The following is a 16,635-nucleotide window of genomic DNA, read 5'->3' on the forward strand; positions in this document are numbered from 1 at the left end:
GTTCCATCCTCTTCCAGCCCAACCCCCATCTTGCTGCCCACCCTCACCCAAGTCACTCCTCTCACCCTAACCGTATCCTCATCTTCCAACGTACCCCAATCACACTGGGAGTGGGAGGGGGCAGGGGACATTGCAGTCCCATTAAAGCCCATTGCACGGGGAGATGCTTCCTCTTCGGCCCTTTGCATCTCCCCCGCAATGGGCTTTGCTGCTAGTAGTAGCATATTCTCTGATTTTGTCTTCCCAACATTCTATTGTGAGACCTTTGTCAGATTTCCAACCTGTTGCAATCTCCATATAGGTATTCATACTCTGTTCACCTTCAGCAACACTACGGCTCATTCCGCACATGCAGAATGATGCACTTTCAAACTGCTTTCAGTGCTCTTTGAAGCTGTGCGGAATGGCCAAATCCACTTGCAAACAGTTGTGAAAAGTGGTTTGAAAATGCATTATTTTGCGTGTGCGGAAATGGGCCTACCATTGCTCAAAGCCCTAGATCAGTAAATTCACTGTCCCTTACCTTTTGTCATCTGCATATATTATTGGTATATAGAGGAGGATCATGTTAGTATAGTTAGCTTTGCTACTGATCTTGGAGATTAATGAATCCTTCCAGTCAAGTGCGGCTTCCTACCCCAAGTACTTCTTTCTGGTTTAGTCACATTACAACAATACATTGTCAGTCAGATCTCTCGCTGTGTCTGTCAGTTATTATTTAATGCATGTAGCTATAGGCAATTACAGTACAAAAACAGCACACACACACACACATGCATAGAGAAAAAAGAAACAAAATTCACACAAAACAGACAGTTCCATATATATAACCACAAACATCTTAGAGAGAGAGAGAATATTTTTAGAAGAAGAGGAGGGGGAGTTTGGATTTATATCCCACCTTTCTCTCCTATAAGGAGACTCAAGGTGGCTTACAAGCTCCTTTCCCTTCCTCTCCCCTCAGTAGACACCTTGAGAGGTAGAAGGGGCTAAGAGAGTTCTGAGAGAACTATGACTAGCCCACGGTCACCCAGCAGGAATGTAGGAGTGCGGAAACACATCTGGTGAACCAGATAAGCTTTTGCCACTCAGGTGGAGGAGTGGGGAATCAAACCCGGTTCTCCAGATTGGAATCCACCTGCTCTTAACCACTATACCAGACTGGCTCTCTTTCCCCACTTAAAACAACGCAGCGAACAACATGTAAATAAAATTGCCTTCTAAAGCTGCTGAAAAGAAGTTGGAGGCCAGACTTTTTAATGACCAGCTTATCTAGTACAACAAAGCCTAATTCCAATTTTTTCTCTCATAATCTAATTAATGCTAGTTGTATGGGAGACCATTAAGAAATCTAGGGTTGCTACACCAAATTGGGCATTAACAAGCCACCTCTGCTAATCTCTTGCTTTGAAAAGCCTAAAAGATCACCATATGTCTGTTGCAATTTGACAACACTTTGCACAACCATGACAGAGGTATTTTAGTGTATAAATAGATATAAGGTTTGCCATCACCACCCAAAACCAGCTAACCTCTAATCCTTACCTAACTGCCTTTCCCCAATTTCTCATAATACTGTTATTGCTTTTTTTAAAAAAAGTTTAGTTTTAACTCAGTATTGGAGCCAGTGCAGGTAGCATTCAGTTCAAAAATTCATTCATCTGCCATTTCAGATGTGAAAATTTACGTTTATGGTGACAAAAAAAGAGCATACGCATTTATCACGTGGCAGGACTTTAATGCAACACAAGGGAGATTTGTGCCTTCATTGAGGGTCACTGAGAGACACTATAGTAAAAACTTTTGAATGGATTGTAGCTCCTCACTAACCAAAGTTTGAAACCTTCCTCTAGACCAGAGGTTCTCAACCTGTGGGTCGTGACCCCTTTGGGGGGCTTGAATGACCCTTTCGCCTAAGACTCTCTGCATCAGTGTTCTCCATCTGTAAAATGGATAAATGTTAGGGTTGGGGGTCACCACAACACGAGGAACTGTATTAAAGGGTCGCGGCATTAGGAAGGTTGAGAACCACTAATCTAGACTTAGTTGTTTTCCTCCAACTTTAGTGGCTTCTCCGTGGACTGAGTTGGTCCATCAGTTATTGTCTCTTGCAAACAACTTCTCAAACTTGTATTTAGCGTCACAAACCTTCTATGTTCACAAATATGCAGAATGTCTTGAGAAGTTGCTGTTATATTATTGTATAAGACTGAGCTCCATATGTATATATGTACTACCGTGTTTCCCCGAATATAAGACAGTGTCTTATATTAATTTTTGCTCCCAAAGATGTGCTATGTCTTACTTTCGGGGGATGCCTTATATTTTGCACTTCAGCAAAACCTCTACTATGTCTTATTTTTCGGGGATGTCTTATATTAGGGGAAACAGGGTAATTTAAGGATAGATGTTTATGTTTCATTTGCTTTAAGGTTGTTATACCTATTTATAGTTTCAATAACTTTGATTACCTATGAGGTTATATATAACCAAAAATTGCATCCATACGAAACACAATGGTTGTATGTACAGACTTTTCTATATTATGTACCTTTGAATAATGGACGATATTTACATTGCATTGTCGAAGGCTTTCACAACCGGAATCACTAGCAGTGGTGGCGAACCTTTGGCACGCCAGATGTTATGGACTACAATTCCCATTAGCCCCTGCCAGCATGGCCAGTTTGCCATGCTGGCAGGGGCTGATGGGAATTGTAGTCCATAACATCTGGCGTGCCAAAGGTTCGCCACCACGGCACTAGGGTGTTGTGGGTTTTCCGGGTTGTATGGCTGTGTTCCAATAACATTTTCTCCTGACATTTCGCCTGGAGATGCCAGCCACAGACGAACCGTCAGGAGAAAATGCTACTGGAACACGGCCATACAACCTGGAAAACCCACAGCACCTTAGATATTTACATTGTTCTTATTGCTGACCTATGCACGGTTTGTGTTGTGGCATAAACGTAGCATTATTGTTCCAGAAAAAAACATCAAATAAATGTGATATAATATTACCCAAACTTGCCTGGCCAGAAGGGTCTGTATGATGCATCAGGACAAGATTCTACTTGTGGGTAGAACAAGGTCCAACTAATGTCTGGAGAATTTTGTCTACATCAGGGATAGCGAATCTTTTGGGCTTGGCGTCACAAAAATGCAGAAAATGCCGAACTTTACCCTGCTAGTGTGTTACCCCTCCCCCGAACAAAAAAAGAAAAATTCTTTACATGTTAATTAATTAATTAATTTTAATAAGGCAAGCCAATCATGTGTGGGCTATGTATTATATAAAGAAACATCAAATAATTACAAAAAATTACTCAGGAAGAATAGTTATTGTCGGGTGTTAATGCTGGCGTGCCACCCAAAATGTTGTGGCGTGTCACTTTTGTCAAGGGCAACGAGGATGATTGAGGGATTGGAGCACCTTCCTTATGAGGAGAGGCTGCGGCGTTTGGGACTCTTTAGTTTGGAGAGGAGACGGCTGAGGGGGAACATGATTGAAGTCTATAAAATTATGCACGGGGTAGAAAATGTTGACAGAGAGAAATTTTTCTCTCTTTCTCACAATACTAGAACCAGGGGGCATCCATTGAAAATGCTGGGGGGAAGAATTAGGACTAATAAAAGGAAACACTTCTTCACGCAACGTGCGATTGGTGTTTGGAATATGCTGCCACAGGAGGTGGTGATGGCCACTAACCTGGATAGTTTTAAAAGGGGCTTGGACAGATTTATGGAGGAGAAGTCGATCTATGGCTACCAATCTTGATCCTCCTTGATCTCAGATTGCAAATGCCTTAGCAGACCAGGTGTTCGGGAGCAGCAGCAGCAGAAGAAGGCCATTGCTTTCACATCCTGCACGTGAGCTCCCAAAGGCACCTGATGGGCCACTGCAAGTAGCAGAGTGCTGGACTAGATGGACTCTGGTCTGATCCAGCAGGCTAGTTCTTATGTTCTTATGTTCTAGTGCAATTCTTTCAGTCCTTTGGCAGCATTATCACAGTATTGACTACAAAAGATTATACACCAACGGTCCCTACTTTTCTATCACCTTTCCCAAAACAGTGCTTGCAGGATCTTTTTCCTGTTGCATCTGTGACGTGCAGAAATTTCCAAAAAAATTCTGTGATGTCCACCGATTGGCCCTTGACAAAGAGAGGGGATGTGTGTGTCGTGTGCACGCGTAAAGTTCCATTAAGTAGCAGCCAACTTCTGGTGACCCCAGCAAGGGGCTTTCAAGGCAAGCGAGAAGCAGAGGCAATTTGCCTCTGCATAATGACCCTGCTTCGTTTCCAAGATTTGACAAGTTTGGGGTATACCATGTGACCTTCCCTCCCGATTGTCGTTAATGTGGCAATTTGATGCCTTGGTGAGAGCTTAGCATCCATCACCATAAAGTAATAAAACTGCCATTTTCTACTTTACTGTGATGTGGAGGAAAAAACCCCATAATTATTTCACAGTAGCGGCTCATCGGTGGCTCTCATTGATGGGCAAATAATCAACTAGGCCCAGTTCTGACATCAGGTTTGAAATAATACACGACTTACAGTTTCCTATGCCTTCAATTTCATATGTGTGATAGAAAGTCACAGATTCAGCTTTGAAGGATAAAATGTGATCTATTATTGTGTATGGATTCAGCTCTGATTGAATTTTAAACTAAGCCCTCTTCGAGAAACTTGCTATAAATGAAGAGGAAAAACATTCAACCTTTAAAACAAATGCACCTTTTTAAATGCACCGTTTTCTTTGGGCTTGGTTGGCCTGGGTGTTGAAGAGGATTGACTTTCACAATACAGAAATAAGCAAACGATTACCGCCATCCCCTTCCGCTGAAAGCGCAGCCTGCTTACTGTGGGAGGAAGATTATTCCATCAAAGCTGTATCCCTAAAATAAATTGCTGAGTTCTCAGAGCCTAGTTCCTAAGTAACCTCACACGAATTCATCTAAATATTTTTTTCTTTTCTCTCTGTTTTTTTCAGTTGCTTTCAAAACAGAAATGCTGCTCACCAGTAGTCAGGGGGATAGTATCTGTGCGATTGAGATGCCTTCCTGAGTTTAAAACAAACTAATGCTGCTAAAAGATATAAGTAACCAACCCGCTATACCTAACCATCGCTATTTGGGGCATTCTTTCTTTGAGCCTTACTTTTTGGCTTCACACACTTTGTATATAACTAGGCTTTCCCTGGCTCTCTGGTCCCATGAGAGAAAAAAATTGTGTCTCTTATCTCATGGGACAGGAAGCCAGGTGGATCTACTGCCGATCTTGAGGCATCTCTGCTCCAGGGACTGTTTTTCTGTCTTTCACAACTTCTTGAGAAAACAGGAGGGGAAGGGTTACAACGGGAAATGAAGGGGATGGCAAAGACCAGGTTGGTCAGAACTGGCTTTACGAAGCTTGGGTGCTCTGATGCCTCAACAATAAACAATCCTGATCAGTACCTCAGGGTCTGTTTCTTGGCTTAAGGTTCCGAGACTTAACACCAACCTAACATAACAGAACTCAGTGGAAATCTTACATTGTTTGGGAAAGAGTTAGCTGATGCCTTTTTTTAAGATGGTTGAAGTGGCATTAATAGCGGGATTATGTAAGTGATGAGAGATGCAAGAGGCAATTCTTAGGTCTAACCCAAATGGAATGCATGGAGAAAACCAATTAGTAGCAGGCTTTTTGACTTGCCGTGGATCTGTGGAAAAATGAGGTCAGGAATGCAAAAGTGTATGCGTGGGACGCTATATTCCCTTTATCTGGAATCCGCATGTCCATACCTTCCACAGAAGGTATCCAAAGAATCAACAGAAAATCATTGTTTAAGTAAGAATGAGATAAAGCTGTTCAAGTGGCATCTTGTCGGGTTTAATTATTCCATTTTTCAAAGTGTATATATTATTTGAGTGAATCTGATGATTGACTTTTGTGATGTTTATGAGTTTGTTGATTCTTTGAAAGAATTACAGGCCAAAACTCATGCAGAACACGTTATAGTATGAAACCAAGATCCTTCGTATTTTTGTGTAAATGCTGATTTTAAACATATAAAGAAATTCTTGATCATAAACAACATGCTTGTGAACTTCTTTAAAGATAATTTTTCCTCCTGAAGAATTCTTTAATTTGAATAGTGCTGGGAATTGCATACTTGATTTATATACAGTGGTACCTCGGGAATCGATGCCTTCGGTGATCGCCGATTTCGGAGATCGCCGATCGCCAGGAGGCGACTTCTGCACTCGGAAGTCGTCGGAAGCCGAAGCAAATGCCGTTGCGCGTATGCAAATGGTGTACCTCGGAGTACGCCGTTTTCGGTGTTCGCCGGCCGTCGCCGGACGGATTACCAGCGAACACCGAGGTTCCACTGTACAACGATAGACAGTCATTACTGTTGTGTCTGTTTGCATGTTACTTTCTTGCTGGGCCAAGAAAGGAGTCTTTAGCAGAAAGATAAAGGACAAACTTTGGTCCTCTAGACTCTGCATAGCTTTGGGTGATAATGTCCAACCAAAACCCTCACTTTAAGCCTTGGGGCTCCATTGTTCTTATAGATCACTCAAAACTCATTTTTAAAAGTCCCGGCTTTGTTTCAAAAGTTAGTCTTCAAGAGTTACATGTAATAATTTTTAACTTAAACCAAGTATCCCCAACATGGTGCCCATCGGTGCGGTGGTGCCGGTGTATGCCATGGCTCCGGCTAACACCTTTCCTGACGCCTGCTAAGTTCTTTCAGAAAGTAAGAAGGACTAGGTGGGATTTTTCCCCAGAAGGGCCGCTGATTGACTGTGCAGATAAAGAGCTATCCTCTTAAACAGAGCTTCTGCTTGAAATGTTCAAGGGTGCCCATTAGAGTTATACATAACATCACTCCCTGATATTATGTGGTTGGCTTCACCTCTTGCAGCCGCCATTTTGTAGTTGCCGCTGTCTCCTGTGGCAGCCATTTGTGATTCAGATGCATCATAATTCATAAGTGGCCACCCAATTATTTATTTACTTATTTATTCCATTTTTGTCCCGCCAATCCCCCACAGGGCTCGAGGCAGCTTACAAAATAATTAAAACATAATACAGTAGTTTAAAAGCAATGTAAAAATATAGAAATATAGAAATATTATATATTACAGAACCTTTGGGTTGAATGTTTGCTTGCTGACACGGGAGCGGCCTGATCTTGATATGTATCAGTAATAGAGGTGGTCACATTTTCCTGCCTTTCTTAGATTAAGCGCATGAACAACAACTTGTGGCATTTTCTTAAAGGTTAACAAATGCATTGCGATTGAAGGTTTCCAGGGCCAAAGCCCCACTTTCTCAAATGCATGAAATGGGATTCTTAATTGAGTCAGTATTTTTACTCTGGGCACAACGGGAGCAAGAAGAATAAGAGAAGTTCAACAGAGGAGGAAACTGCCCGGAAGGCTGATTTCCTAGGAAAGCTTGACTTTGTTCCATCGCGAATGTTTACAACATAACCTCTCTTCCTCCCCTCCCCCCTTTTCTTTTTCAGTATATTGGCAGCCTAGATGTGCCCCGGCCAACTAGCAGAGTGGAGATCGTGACCGCTATGCGGCGTATCAGGGCAAGTAGTGACACAGTACTGTTGTGGCTCTCTGTTTTGTCTCAGGTTGCCGGGTCCTCCCTGGCCACTGGTGGGTGAGTGGAGGGAGCGTTGCCAGACCCGGGTAGGAAAACTCTAGAGATTTGGGGGTGGATTCTGGGGAGAACAAGGACCTCAGTGGGGCACAGTGTCACTGAGTCCACCTTTCAAAGCAGCTGACCTCTGTAGGTTGGAGATGAGCTGTAATTCCATGGGATCCCCATGTCCCACTTAGTGGCTGGAGGCCCTAGTTGTGTCCTGAAGATATAGGGTTGATGGGTGGGGGCATATGATTCTCTGTGTCTGTCACAGTGAGAGTGTGTGTGTGTCTGTCTCTGTTTTTCCCCGATGTATTGTCGAAGGCTTTAACGGCTGGACTCAACTGGTTGTGGTGGGCTTTCCGGGCTGTGTGGCCGTGGTCTGGTAGATCTTGTTCCTAACGTTTCACCTGCATTTGTGGCTGGCATCTTCAGAGGTATATCACAGATACACAAATCAAACGTCTCTCTGTGATACCCCTCTGAAGATGCCAACCACAGATGCAGGTGAAACGTTAGGAATAAGATCTACCAGACCTTGGCCACACAGCCTGGAATGCCCACAGCAATCTGTTTTTTTCCCTTTACATTTCCATCTCTGTCTTTCCCCTTTAAATATATACAAGCTGGGGACTCACAATGAATTGTGGAGCAGAAGAACAGCATGATTTGGAAGTCTTTCCCCCCCTATACATGCATCCAATCTCCCCTTGTTGAATTCTGCAAATTCTTAGGGGCTTGAGCAGACTGATTTCCCTTTGATTCCCCACCCTCTTTTACTCACAACCAAATGCTCAAAATTCTGTCCCTTCCGGGTTTTTTCTGTGCCCTTATGAGACCTCTTTTGTTTTGTTCCTCGCCCCCATGTCCCCCCCCCCCGGCTTTTCCAATTGGCACGAGCCACCCATTTTATTATTAGTTCAAATAATTATGAAGGAGCAGTAATGGAGAGCTGTGTGGGTGGTGAAGATAGGACTAAACAGCAGAAGAGGGGGGCTTGGTTGCATTTTTACTGGAGGTGAAAACACAGATTTCATAGAAGGGGTGGGTGGATGAAGTCTTTGAGAGAAAGAAGAGAGGTGGCATCACACAAATTTTCTGAGCCCTCCGGGGATAGGGCAGTATATTAAATCTAATAAATAATAAAATAATAGTAGTAGTAGTAGTAGTAGTAGTAGTAGTAGTAGTAGTAGACGACGACGACGGGAGTCCCAAGTATTTTCCGTAGTTCTTGGCCACGAGGTCATCCAATTCGTTGCTGCATTCAGCTGTACATAAAAACAACCTGCTTTATTTTCTTTTCCTGCTACGATCGCTGCCATGTTTATCTTGTTCTTTTTTAAAGTACCAAACAATTTCTTTTGCACTTTGCACTTTGTTCAAAAGAAGGGATGGGTGGCTGCATTCATGAATCAAAGGCTAGCCACACATCATTGGCACTGCAAAAGGGAAAAGGTTCTTTCATGATGGGTTCTAGACCACTTCTAGAGCTAGCAGATTAAAGTCAGGTTCCCCCACCCCACCGTTAGGCCTCACAGCGTTGGGGCAAGGATAAAACAGGAAACGTCACAGCATTGTGGCAGGGGAGGAAGAGCCATACATGCTCCCCTGATCTCATTGAAGGAAGGAAAGGATTTTAAAAAATGGAATGAAATCAGCACCATAAATCGGGCTCCTCATTTCTGAAAGAAGCCAACATGTTTGCCTGGAGTCCTTTAATAGGGCCAAGCCTGACTTTAACAGCCCACGCCGAAACATATATCTTAAGAATATTTATGACTCAACTGCGTGTTGGATACGTGACTTGGCTGTGAAATAACATTATATTTATAACGTATGAAAAGGGAAAAGTGGAACTATCTTTATACTTGGCCTGTTGATAAATTTGTGCAGGCGCTATGCTCTGTTTTCCCCAACCTATCTTCTCTCACTTGTGAGAAGTAGAGAAAGGTTTCTGGAAGTTTGAGTGGGGCGCAGGGTCAGGAGTACAAAGGGGGGGGGGCTTTGATTCCTATCAGCAGCATTCTCTGTACGCCGTGCAGGTGCATGGCCACACAGTCACCGTATTGGTGCCACGCAGATTTGGCGACCACCCAGCAGGGGGAGCTCTTCCAGGCGGCTCCGCTCTACTCAGTGATAGGGAACTTCCGCGCAGTGGCAGGAAATGACTAGAGCAGTGATTCCCAACCAGGGTTCCGTGGTACCCTGGGGTGCCGTGAGCATGTCCCGGGGGAACAGCGGCAACGCTACCAGCCCCCCTCACTGTTGCGGTGTCTTCCACTGGTGCCAGCAAGGACATGGAGCTGGTCCAGGGGGCAGGACCTGCCGCAAGGTCAGCAGCCACTTCCACCCCACAGTGCTTCCACCCTGGGAGGAGAAGGTGGTGGGGGTGGCAAGCCGGGGCACTGGGAGGGGAAGGTGGGGGGGATGGCATAGGTACCGTGAGATATGAAGAGTGAGGTCAAGGGTACCGTGACGTCAACAATGTTGGGAAACACTGGATTAGAGGGACCACTGCCCATCAGCCAAACTTGTTGCAGGATAGGGAAGGAAATGGAGGCCTCTGGTTTTATCCTGTCTGAGGTAAAAAGTTTTTTGTTCCCTTTCTGCCTCTAATTTTTTTCACCTTATTTGTTTGTTTGTTTGTTTCAATTTATATGCCACCCTCCTCATAAGGGCTCAAGGTAGCTTACAATAATAAAACATAACAGTAAAACTCAACTAGTAAAACTTATACCCACCTTTCTCCCCAGCGGGGACCCGAACAGCTTATATTGTCTTTCTCTTCTCCATTTTAGCTTCACCACCCCATGTGAGGTAAGAATGTCGCCCAAGGTCACCCAGCAAGTTTCCATGCCGGAGTAGGGCTCAAAGTTTTAGTAATGACATACAGAGCCCTAAACGGTGGTGGCGAACCTTTGGCACTCCAGATGTTATGGACTACAATTCCCATCAGCCTCCCAATTGGCCATTCTGGCAGGGGTTGATGGGAATTGTAGTCCATAACATCTGGAATGCCAAAGGTTCGCCACCACGGGTTTAGGACGAATATACCTATGAAATAGTTTCTCTCATTATGTCTCCTGGCGATGCTTCATTCATCGAGCAATAATTTACTTGTGGTCCCTGGCTTGAGGAAAGTCCAGCTGGCCTCAACCAGACTGTTGATGGTCATTGGCTAGATGTTTAAATCAGACCTTAGTCACTGGGCAGGAAGCGTGTTTAGCTCCCACACTTCTTACAGATCCAAACCAACCAACCAACCAACCAACCAACCAACCAACCCCCCCCACCACCACTTTTTGGAATGTGCTGTATGGCCATCCCTCAGAGCACAGCATCTCACATCACATCAGTTTTTGAAGTCCTATCCTTCCAAGATGGAAGGACTCTCTTGATTTCTGTTTCCTGTTGGCTTGCTGACCTTGGTGTCCATTTCCTGTTGACTTCCTGATCTGATTTCCAGCCGGTGTGGTGTAGTGGTTAAAAGCAGTGGACTTTGATCTGGAGAACCGAATTGGATCCCCCAGTTCTGCACATGAAGGCTGCTGGCTGACCTTGGGCCAGTCACAGATCTCTCAGAACTCTCTGAGCCCTGCCTGCCTCACAAGGTATCTGTTGTGGGGACAGGAAGGGAAAGGAGTTTGGGAGCCGCTTTGAGACTTAAAAGCAGGGTATTAAAACCAATTCTTGTTTCTGCCAACTTTTTCCCCTCCTTCCACCATTCCCCTTCATGCCATGCAGGCTACAAAGCAGCCTGAAGCTATTCCCAGAAGCCAAGATATTTTTGGGCAATTCTGAAATTTGGAATTTTGTGCCCTAAGCTTTATATATCTACCTAGTACATTTTTGTCCCATCTTTCAACAAGTAGCTCAGGGCTGTTTACACCAGTGGTTCTCAACCTGGGGATCGCAACCCCTTTGGGGGTCGAACTACCCTTTCACAGGGGTCGCCTAAGACTCTCTGCATCAGTGTTCTCCATCTGTAAAACGGATCAATGTTAGGGTTGGGGGTCACCACAACATGAGGAACTGTATTAAAGGGTTAGGAAGGTTCAAAACCACTGGTTTACACAGGCCCCCCCCCCCCCACCTTTGTTCTGATAACAAATTTGGGATGTGGATTAAGCTGAGAGAGAGAGACTAGTTCAAGGTCACCCAGATGTCCTAGGGTCTTGCCTGCTATTGTAAACCACTGCACTACACTGATTGTCTTGAGAATTGCTCTTGGCAAATCTCTGAGCCTGAATTTACCTATCAGGCCCAGAATCAGCTGCCTTCATTAAGCTGGGAAGCGGCTCTTCTGATTATGGTATCAGTCATTGACTGGCTGATAATGATCATACAATACACAGAGCATGTAATTAGGAAACCCTGTTCTGATATAGAAGGACCTTGTAAGTAAACTGTTCTCTCTTAATGAGAGTTTCACCCTTTTAAGTCCATTGATGTCTATGGTCTTAGAAGGGTATAAGGATTGCATTGTAAGTTTCAGTGCTTACACACCACGCCCCTTTTCATATTATTTTTTACCATTCTCTGTACTTTTTAAAATCCAGTCCTCAGTGAAGACAAATCAGACTTCTTAATGCTCTGCTTTAGCAATTAATTCATTTTGAAGTGTCTTTGTTTCATTCCTTGGGAATGTCTCTTTTTAAATAAATCAGCTTGCTAAAATATCTAGAGAAGAAAAATATGTTATTGCCTCTCTCTAAAAAATGTTAATGCATCTCCACCCTAAATAAAACCTGAAATAGGTACTGGGGCCCAGCTGGCAAGAGGTTCCCTCATTAACAGGGAGCAGTTTAGAAATGAAAGGTTGGGGCAGTTTTGAGCTCTGCCCTTTCTTCTAACCATTTGGTCTTCTGCCCTGACCAGTCAAGTTCAGACTCAGGGGCATAACAGGCCTAAATGGCACCTGGGGGCATGATCGCCTTCTTGCCCCGGCGCCCAGCTCCCTACCCCCCCCCCCCCCCCCGTCCCACTTACAGGAGCCATCAGGGAGGCCGGAGGAGGGCAGGGCTAGGGGGAGGGGGCAGCTTGGATGGGCACCATGGCAGAGGCTGGTTCCTGGTTTCCTACGCTGACCTGTGCCACGGTGCCCACCTGGGCCGCCTGCTGCGCCTCCCGGACGACCTGCAGGGAGGCCAGGAGGGGGGCAGGGCTCAGTGGCCTGCTTCTAGTGCAACAACCAAGCCAGTCTGAACAGTGGCATACCGCTAATGGGGACACTGTGCACACTGGTTTGGTTGTTGCACTAGAAGTTGCTTGTACTTGAGGTTGACCAGACTTTCCCAGTCATACCTCCAACCTGGCTCCAGTTCTTGTTGAGTTCAGCCCAAACTGCATCAAAATCTAATATCTTATTACCTCAGTTGGGGTTGTCATCTCCAGTTTGAGAAATTCCTGGAGATTTGGGGATGAGGCCGGGGGACGGCAGAGTTTGGGAAGGGGAGGGAACTCCATGGGGATATGATGCCATTCTAGGACTTCCATTCCTTGACAGGCCGGCATGCCGGTCAGTTCATTGATGAAATTTTATTCGAATGAGAGGAAGGGTAGCGTAGTGGTTGGTGTATCAGACTGGGATTTTGGAGAACCAGACTCTGCCATGGATAACTTGCTGGGTAACCTTGGGCCTGTTGTCCCCTCTCTCAGACTCACCTACCTCACAGAGTTGTTATTGGCCCTTTCTGCACAAATCGCTGAAAACGTTTGGAAAACGTTTTCAATCCCCCTTTATCATGATGTCTGTACACGCTGACCCACTCAAAACGATCCATGGCCACCATTTTGTAATTTCCCCCTTTTAAAAAGTTCACTGGATGAATCGTGCTTCAGTGCTGCCCAGCTTCATGGTGCAATTCTCCATACCTCCTATAATTGATGCCTTGAAGATTACTCCCCAACATTAAAATAAGTCACAGAAATGAGCAAATAAACAGGGGAGGGGGAACGGGGAGTGAGCTGAGAAAACGGCACCAAGGAGGATCCTCAGAGAAAGTCGAGAGGTGTGGAAAACGTCTGAAAGTGATCGCACAGCAGTGAGACCCATTTTGAAAATGTTTCAGCCCAAAGAATAATTTTTTAAAAGGAATGCACCGGAAACGTTTTGAAGCTGGAAATAAAATATTTTCAGAACCAAAAGGGGGAAAAGAACAATGCGGAACCCCATGGAGGAAACATTTTATTTCCTGCCTTCAAGCATTTCAAAAGCAAAAAGGGCCATTGTGAGGATAAGCTGAGGAGGGAGGGCTCTGCTATAAGCTCCTTTGGGATGAATAATAATAAAAATGATCCAACTCTGCTAAGTGCTGGAAATAAACAGCTAGAGCATTCTTGACAGATGGCTGTTCTGCCTCGGCTGAAGATTTCCCACGAGACAGAGCTCGCAACCCCTCCTCAACTATTGGTGGACACTGATACTAGGTTTTAGGTACTAGGTTTTAGGGCTTGGGGGGAGGCTGTATAAAGAGTGCCCAGGGGTCCATCCCCTTTTCCTGCTCTGCCCCCCACAAGGACCCCCCACTCATGCCTTTCTTTTAGCCCACCTGCATCTCCACCTGCTGATGTGTCCTTTCTTCCCCTACCTGTCTGACTGTACGTTGTTTCTGCAGTGGTGCTGGGTGGTGTGTACAGGACCCTGCAGAATTACTTCCATGTTATGTGGTTAGAGGACTCTGCAGCAGTGAGCCCCATTAAAAACCATGAAGCCAGTGTTGTTGCTATGTAAGGGGCAGCTAAATATTATATATTTACTACTAGTCAGGGTCAGAACTGAGAATGTGTGACTGACCTAAGATCACCCAGCAAGCTTCCATGGTGCCAGTGGGGATTTAAACCTGGATTTCCCAGGTCCTAGTCCTGTACCTTAACCACTATACCACGCTGTCTCGTACATTAGCAAGACACAAATGAATGCTGTTTTTTCTCTAAATGTACAACACTGTGGATCAGGCCAAGCTGCCATTCAGATCCTGTTCTCAGTGCCTTCTGCTAAAACAGCGAGTATCACAAACAGCAAGAATGGCTGTGTAATTAAAACTTCTGCCTAAAAAAACTGACAATGACTTTTTTTTGGCTTTGTTTCATTAAAAATTTTAACTGGCGTCCCAGGGTAAAAGCCTCAGAGAGAGCAAGCAAACCCTTTTATTGAATCGTCAACAGATCCAAAGATCTTGTCTAACATTTGTTACAATAATTAATTGCATTGCAAAGCAATTTGATGGTTTTTGTACAATTAGAGTAAACTAATTTGTTTCTGTAATTGTCATAAGATAAATTGCTTAGTGATTTACATTTTCCTTGTTGCTCTCATGAAAGTTAATCTCAAAAATACTTGGCCTTTATTTGACAATATGGGATCAGTCAATTTGCCCAAATTCTTTTTTAACCTAGCAGATGGTCGTAAGAGCCTATTACATCGACAGCCGATTTTGTGTAGCAAGAGATGATGTCAGGTTAGGACTAGAGCAGGGGTAGGGAACCTGCGGCTCTCCAGATGTTCAGGAACTACAATTCCCATCAGCCCCTACCAGCATGGCCAATTGGCCATGCTGACAGAGGCTGATGGGAATTGTAGTTCCTGAACATCTGGAGAGCCGCAGGTTCCCTACCCCTGGACTAGAGAGACCCAAGTTCGAATTCCCTCTCTACCCTGGAAGGATCATCTTCGTTTAGTCACTGGCTTACCTAACCTGCTTCTCAGGTTGGTTGTTCTGAGAGTACAGTAGAAGAGGAAATGACGCTGTAAGCCTCTGTGGGTACCCACTGGAAGAAATAAAACAGGATATAAATATGTAAGTAAATACAGATTGTTGAAACTGAATTATGTGTGCAGGAATTCCCATTACAACTCAGTCACCAGATTCAATTGCTTTGGAGTGGGGGATATTTTAATCTTATTTCCTCTCCTCCACATTCCTCCGTGGGATGGGCAGCATGAGTAATTAATTGGCAGAGTCAGTATTTTAAAAAAGAAAATAGCTCTTTTGTCTACGCACAAAAGAGCATGATGAGCAGAGTACAGGTTCTGCCTGGTCAGTAAATAACAGTCTGATGCCAGCCGATGGACCAGGGGTCTTGGCTACAGAACGTTCTGACATAGGCAGCAACGGCATTCTCCCCTTGTGCCATCAGCTTCTCTGCTTCTTCATCCTCTCTCTGCACTTCAGAGCATCAGCCAACACTTAGCAAGAACACAGTACGTTGGTGGTAGGGCTGTGCATTTTTGTTCATGTTGGAGGCCGGCTAGCGGGTCATCACTGCTTTGGTCAACAAATTTAAGAAGAGAGAAGAGTTTGGATTTTGTACCCCACCGTTCTCTCATGTAAGGAGACTCAAGGCCGCTTACAAACTCCTTTCCCTTCCTCCCTCCACGACAGACATCTTGTGAGGTAGGTGCGGCTGAGAGAGTTCTGAGAGGACTGTGACTTGCCCAAGGTCTCCCAGCAGGCTTCATGTGTAAAAGCAGGGAAACAAATACAGTTCCCCAGATAGGAGTCCACCACCCATGTGGTGGAGTGGGCAATCAAAAAACCAGTTCTACAGATTAGACTTCCCTCGGCAATACACCTCTGAAGATGCCAGCTACAGATGCAGGCGAAACGTTAGGAACAAGATCTACCAGACCACGGCCACACAGCCCGGAAAACCCACCACAACCAGTTGAATCCGGCTGTGAAAGCCTTCGACACTACAGATTAGAGTTCATCGCAGTTAAGCACTTCACCATGCTGTCCTCCCAGGACTTGGATTGACTGCTCCTCATAGAACATAAGAAAGAGCCTGCTGGATCAGACCAGAGTCCATCTAGTCCAGCACTCTGCTACTCGCAGTGGCCCACCAGGTGCCTTTGGGAGCTCACTCCTCCCTGGAGTACTCTGCAGTTGGTAAAGGTAGTCCCCTGCCCAAGCACCACGTCATTACTGACCCATGCAGTGACATCACATCTTGATATTTAATAGGCGGACTATGTTTATGGGGTGGT

At 44.9% G+C, this 16,635-nt stretch overlaps 1 protein-coding gene across 1 annotated transcript in view; it reads left to right on the forward strand.

Annotated features, from left to right (window-relative positions):
* The window catches only part of LOC125433579 (nitric oxide synthase 1 adaptor protein), a 72,817-nt gene that overhangs the window by 21,664 nt on the left and 34,518 nt on the right, over positions 1-16,635 (forward strand). The window contains exon 2 of the mRNA XM_048498201.1: positions 7,519-7,590. Within this exon, the coding sequence (XP_048354158.1) occupies positions 7,519-7,590 (72 nt within the window). The remainder of the gene's footprint in view (positions 1-7,518; positions 7,591-16,635) is intronic.

Source organism: Sphaerodactylus townsendi, linkage group LG05, assembly GCF_021028975.2.
Source record: "Sphaerodactylus townsendi isolate TG3544 linkage group LG05, MPM_Stown_v2.3, whole genome shotgun sequence".
NCBI classification, from domain to species: Eukaryota; Metazoa; Chordata; class Lepidosauria; order Squamata; family Sphaerodactylidae; genus Sphaerodactylus; species Sphaerodactylus townsendi.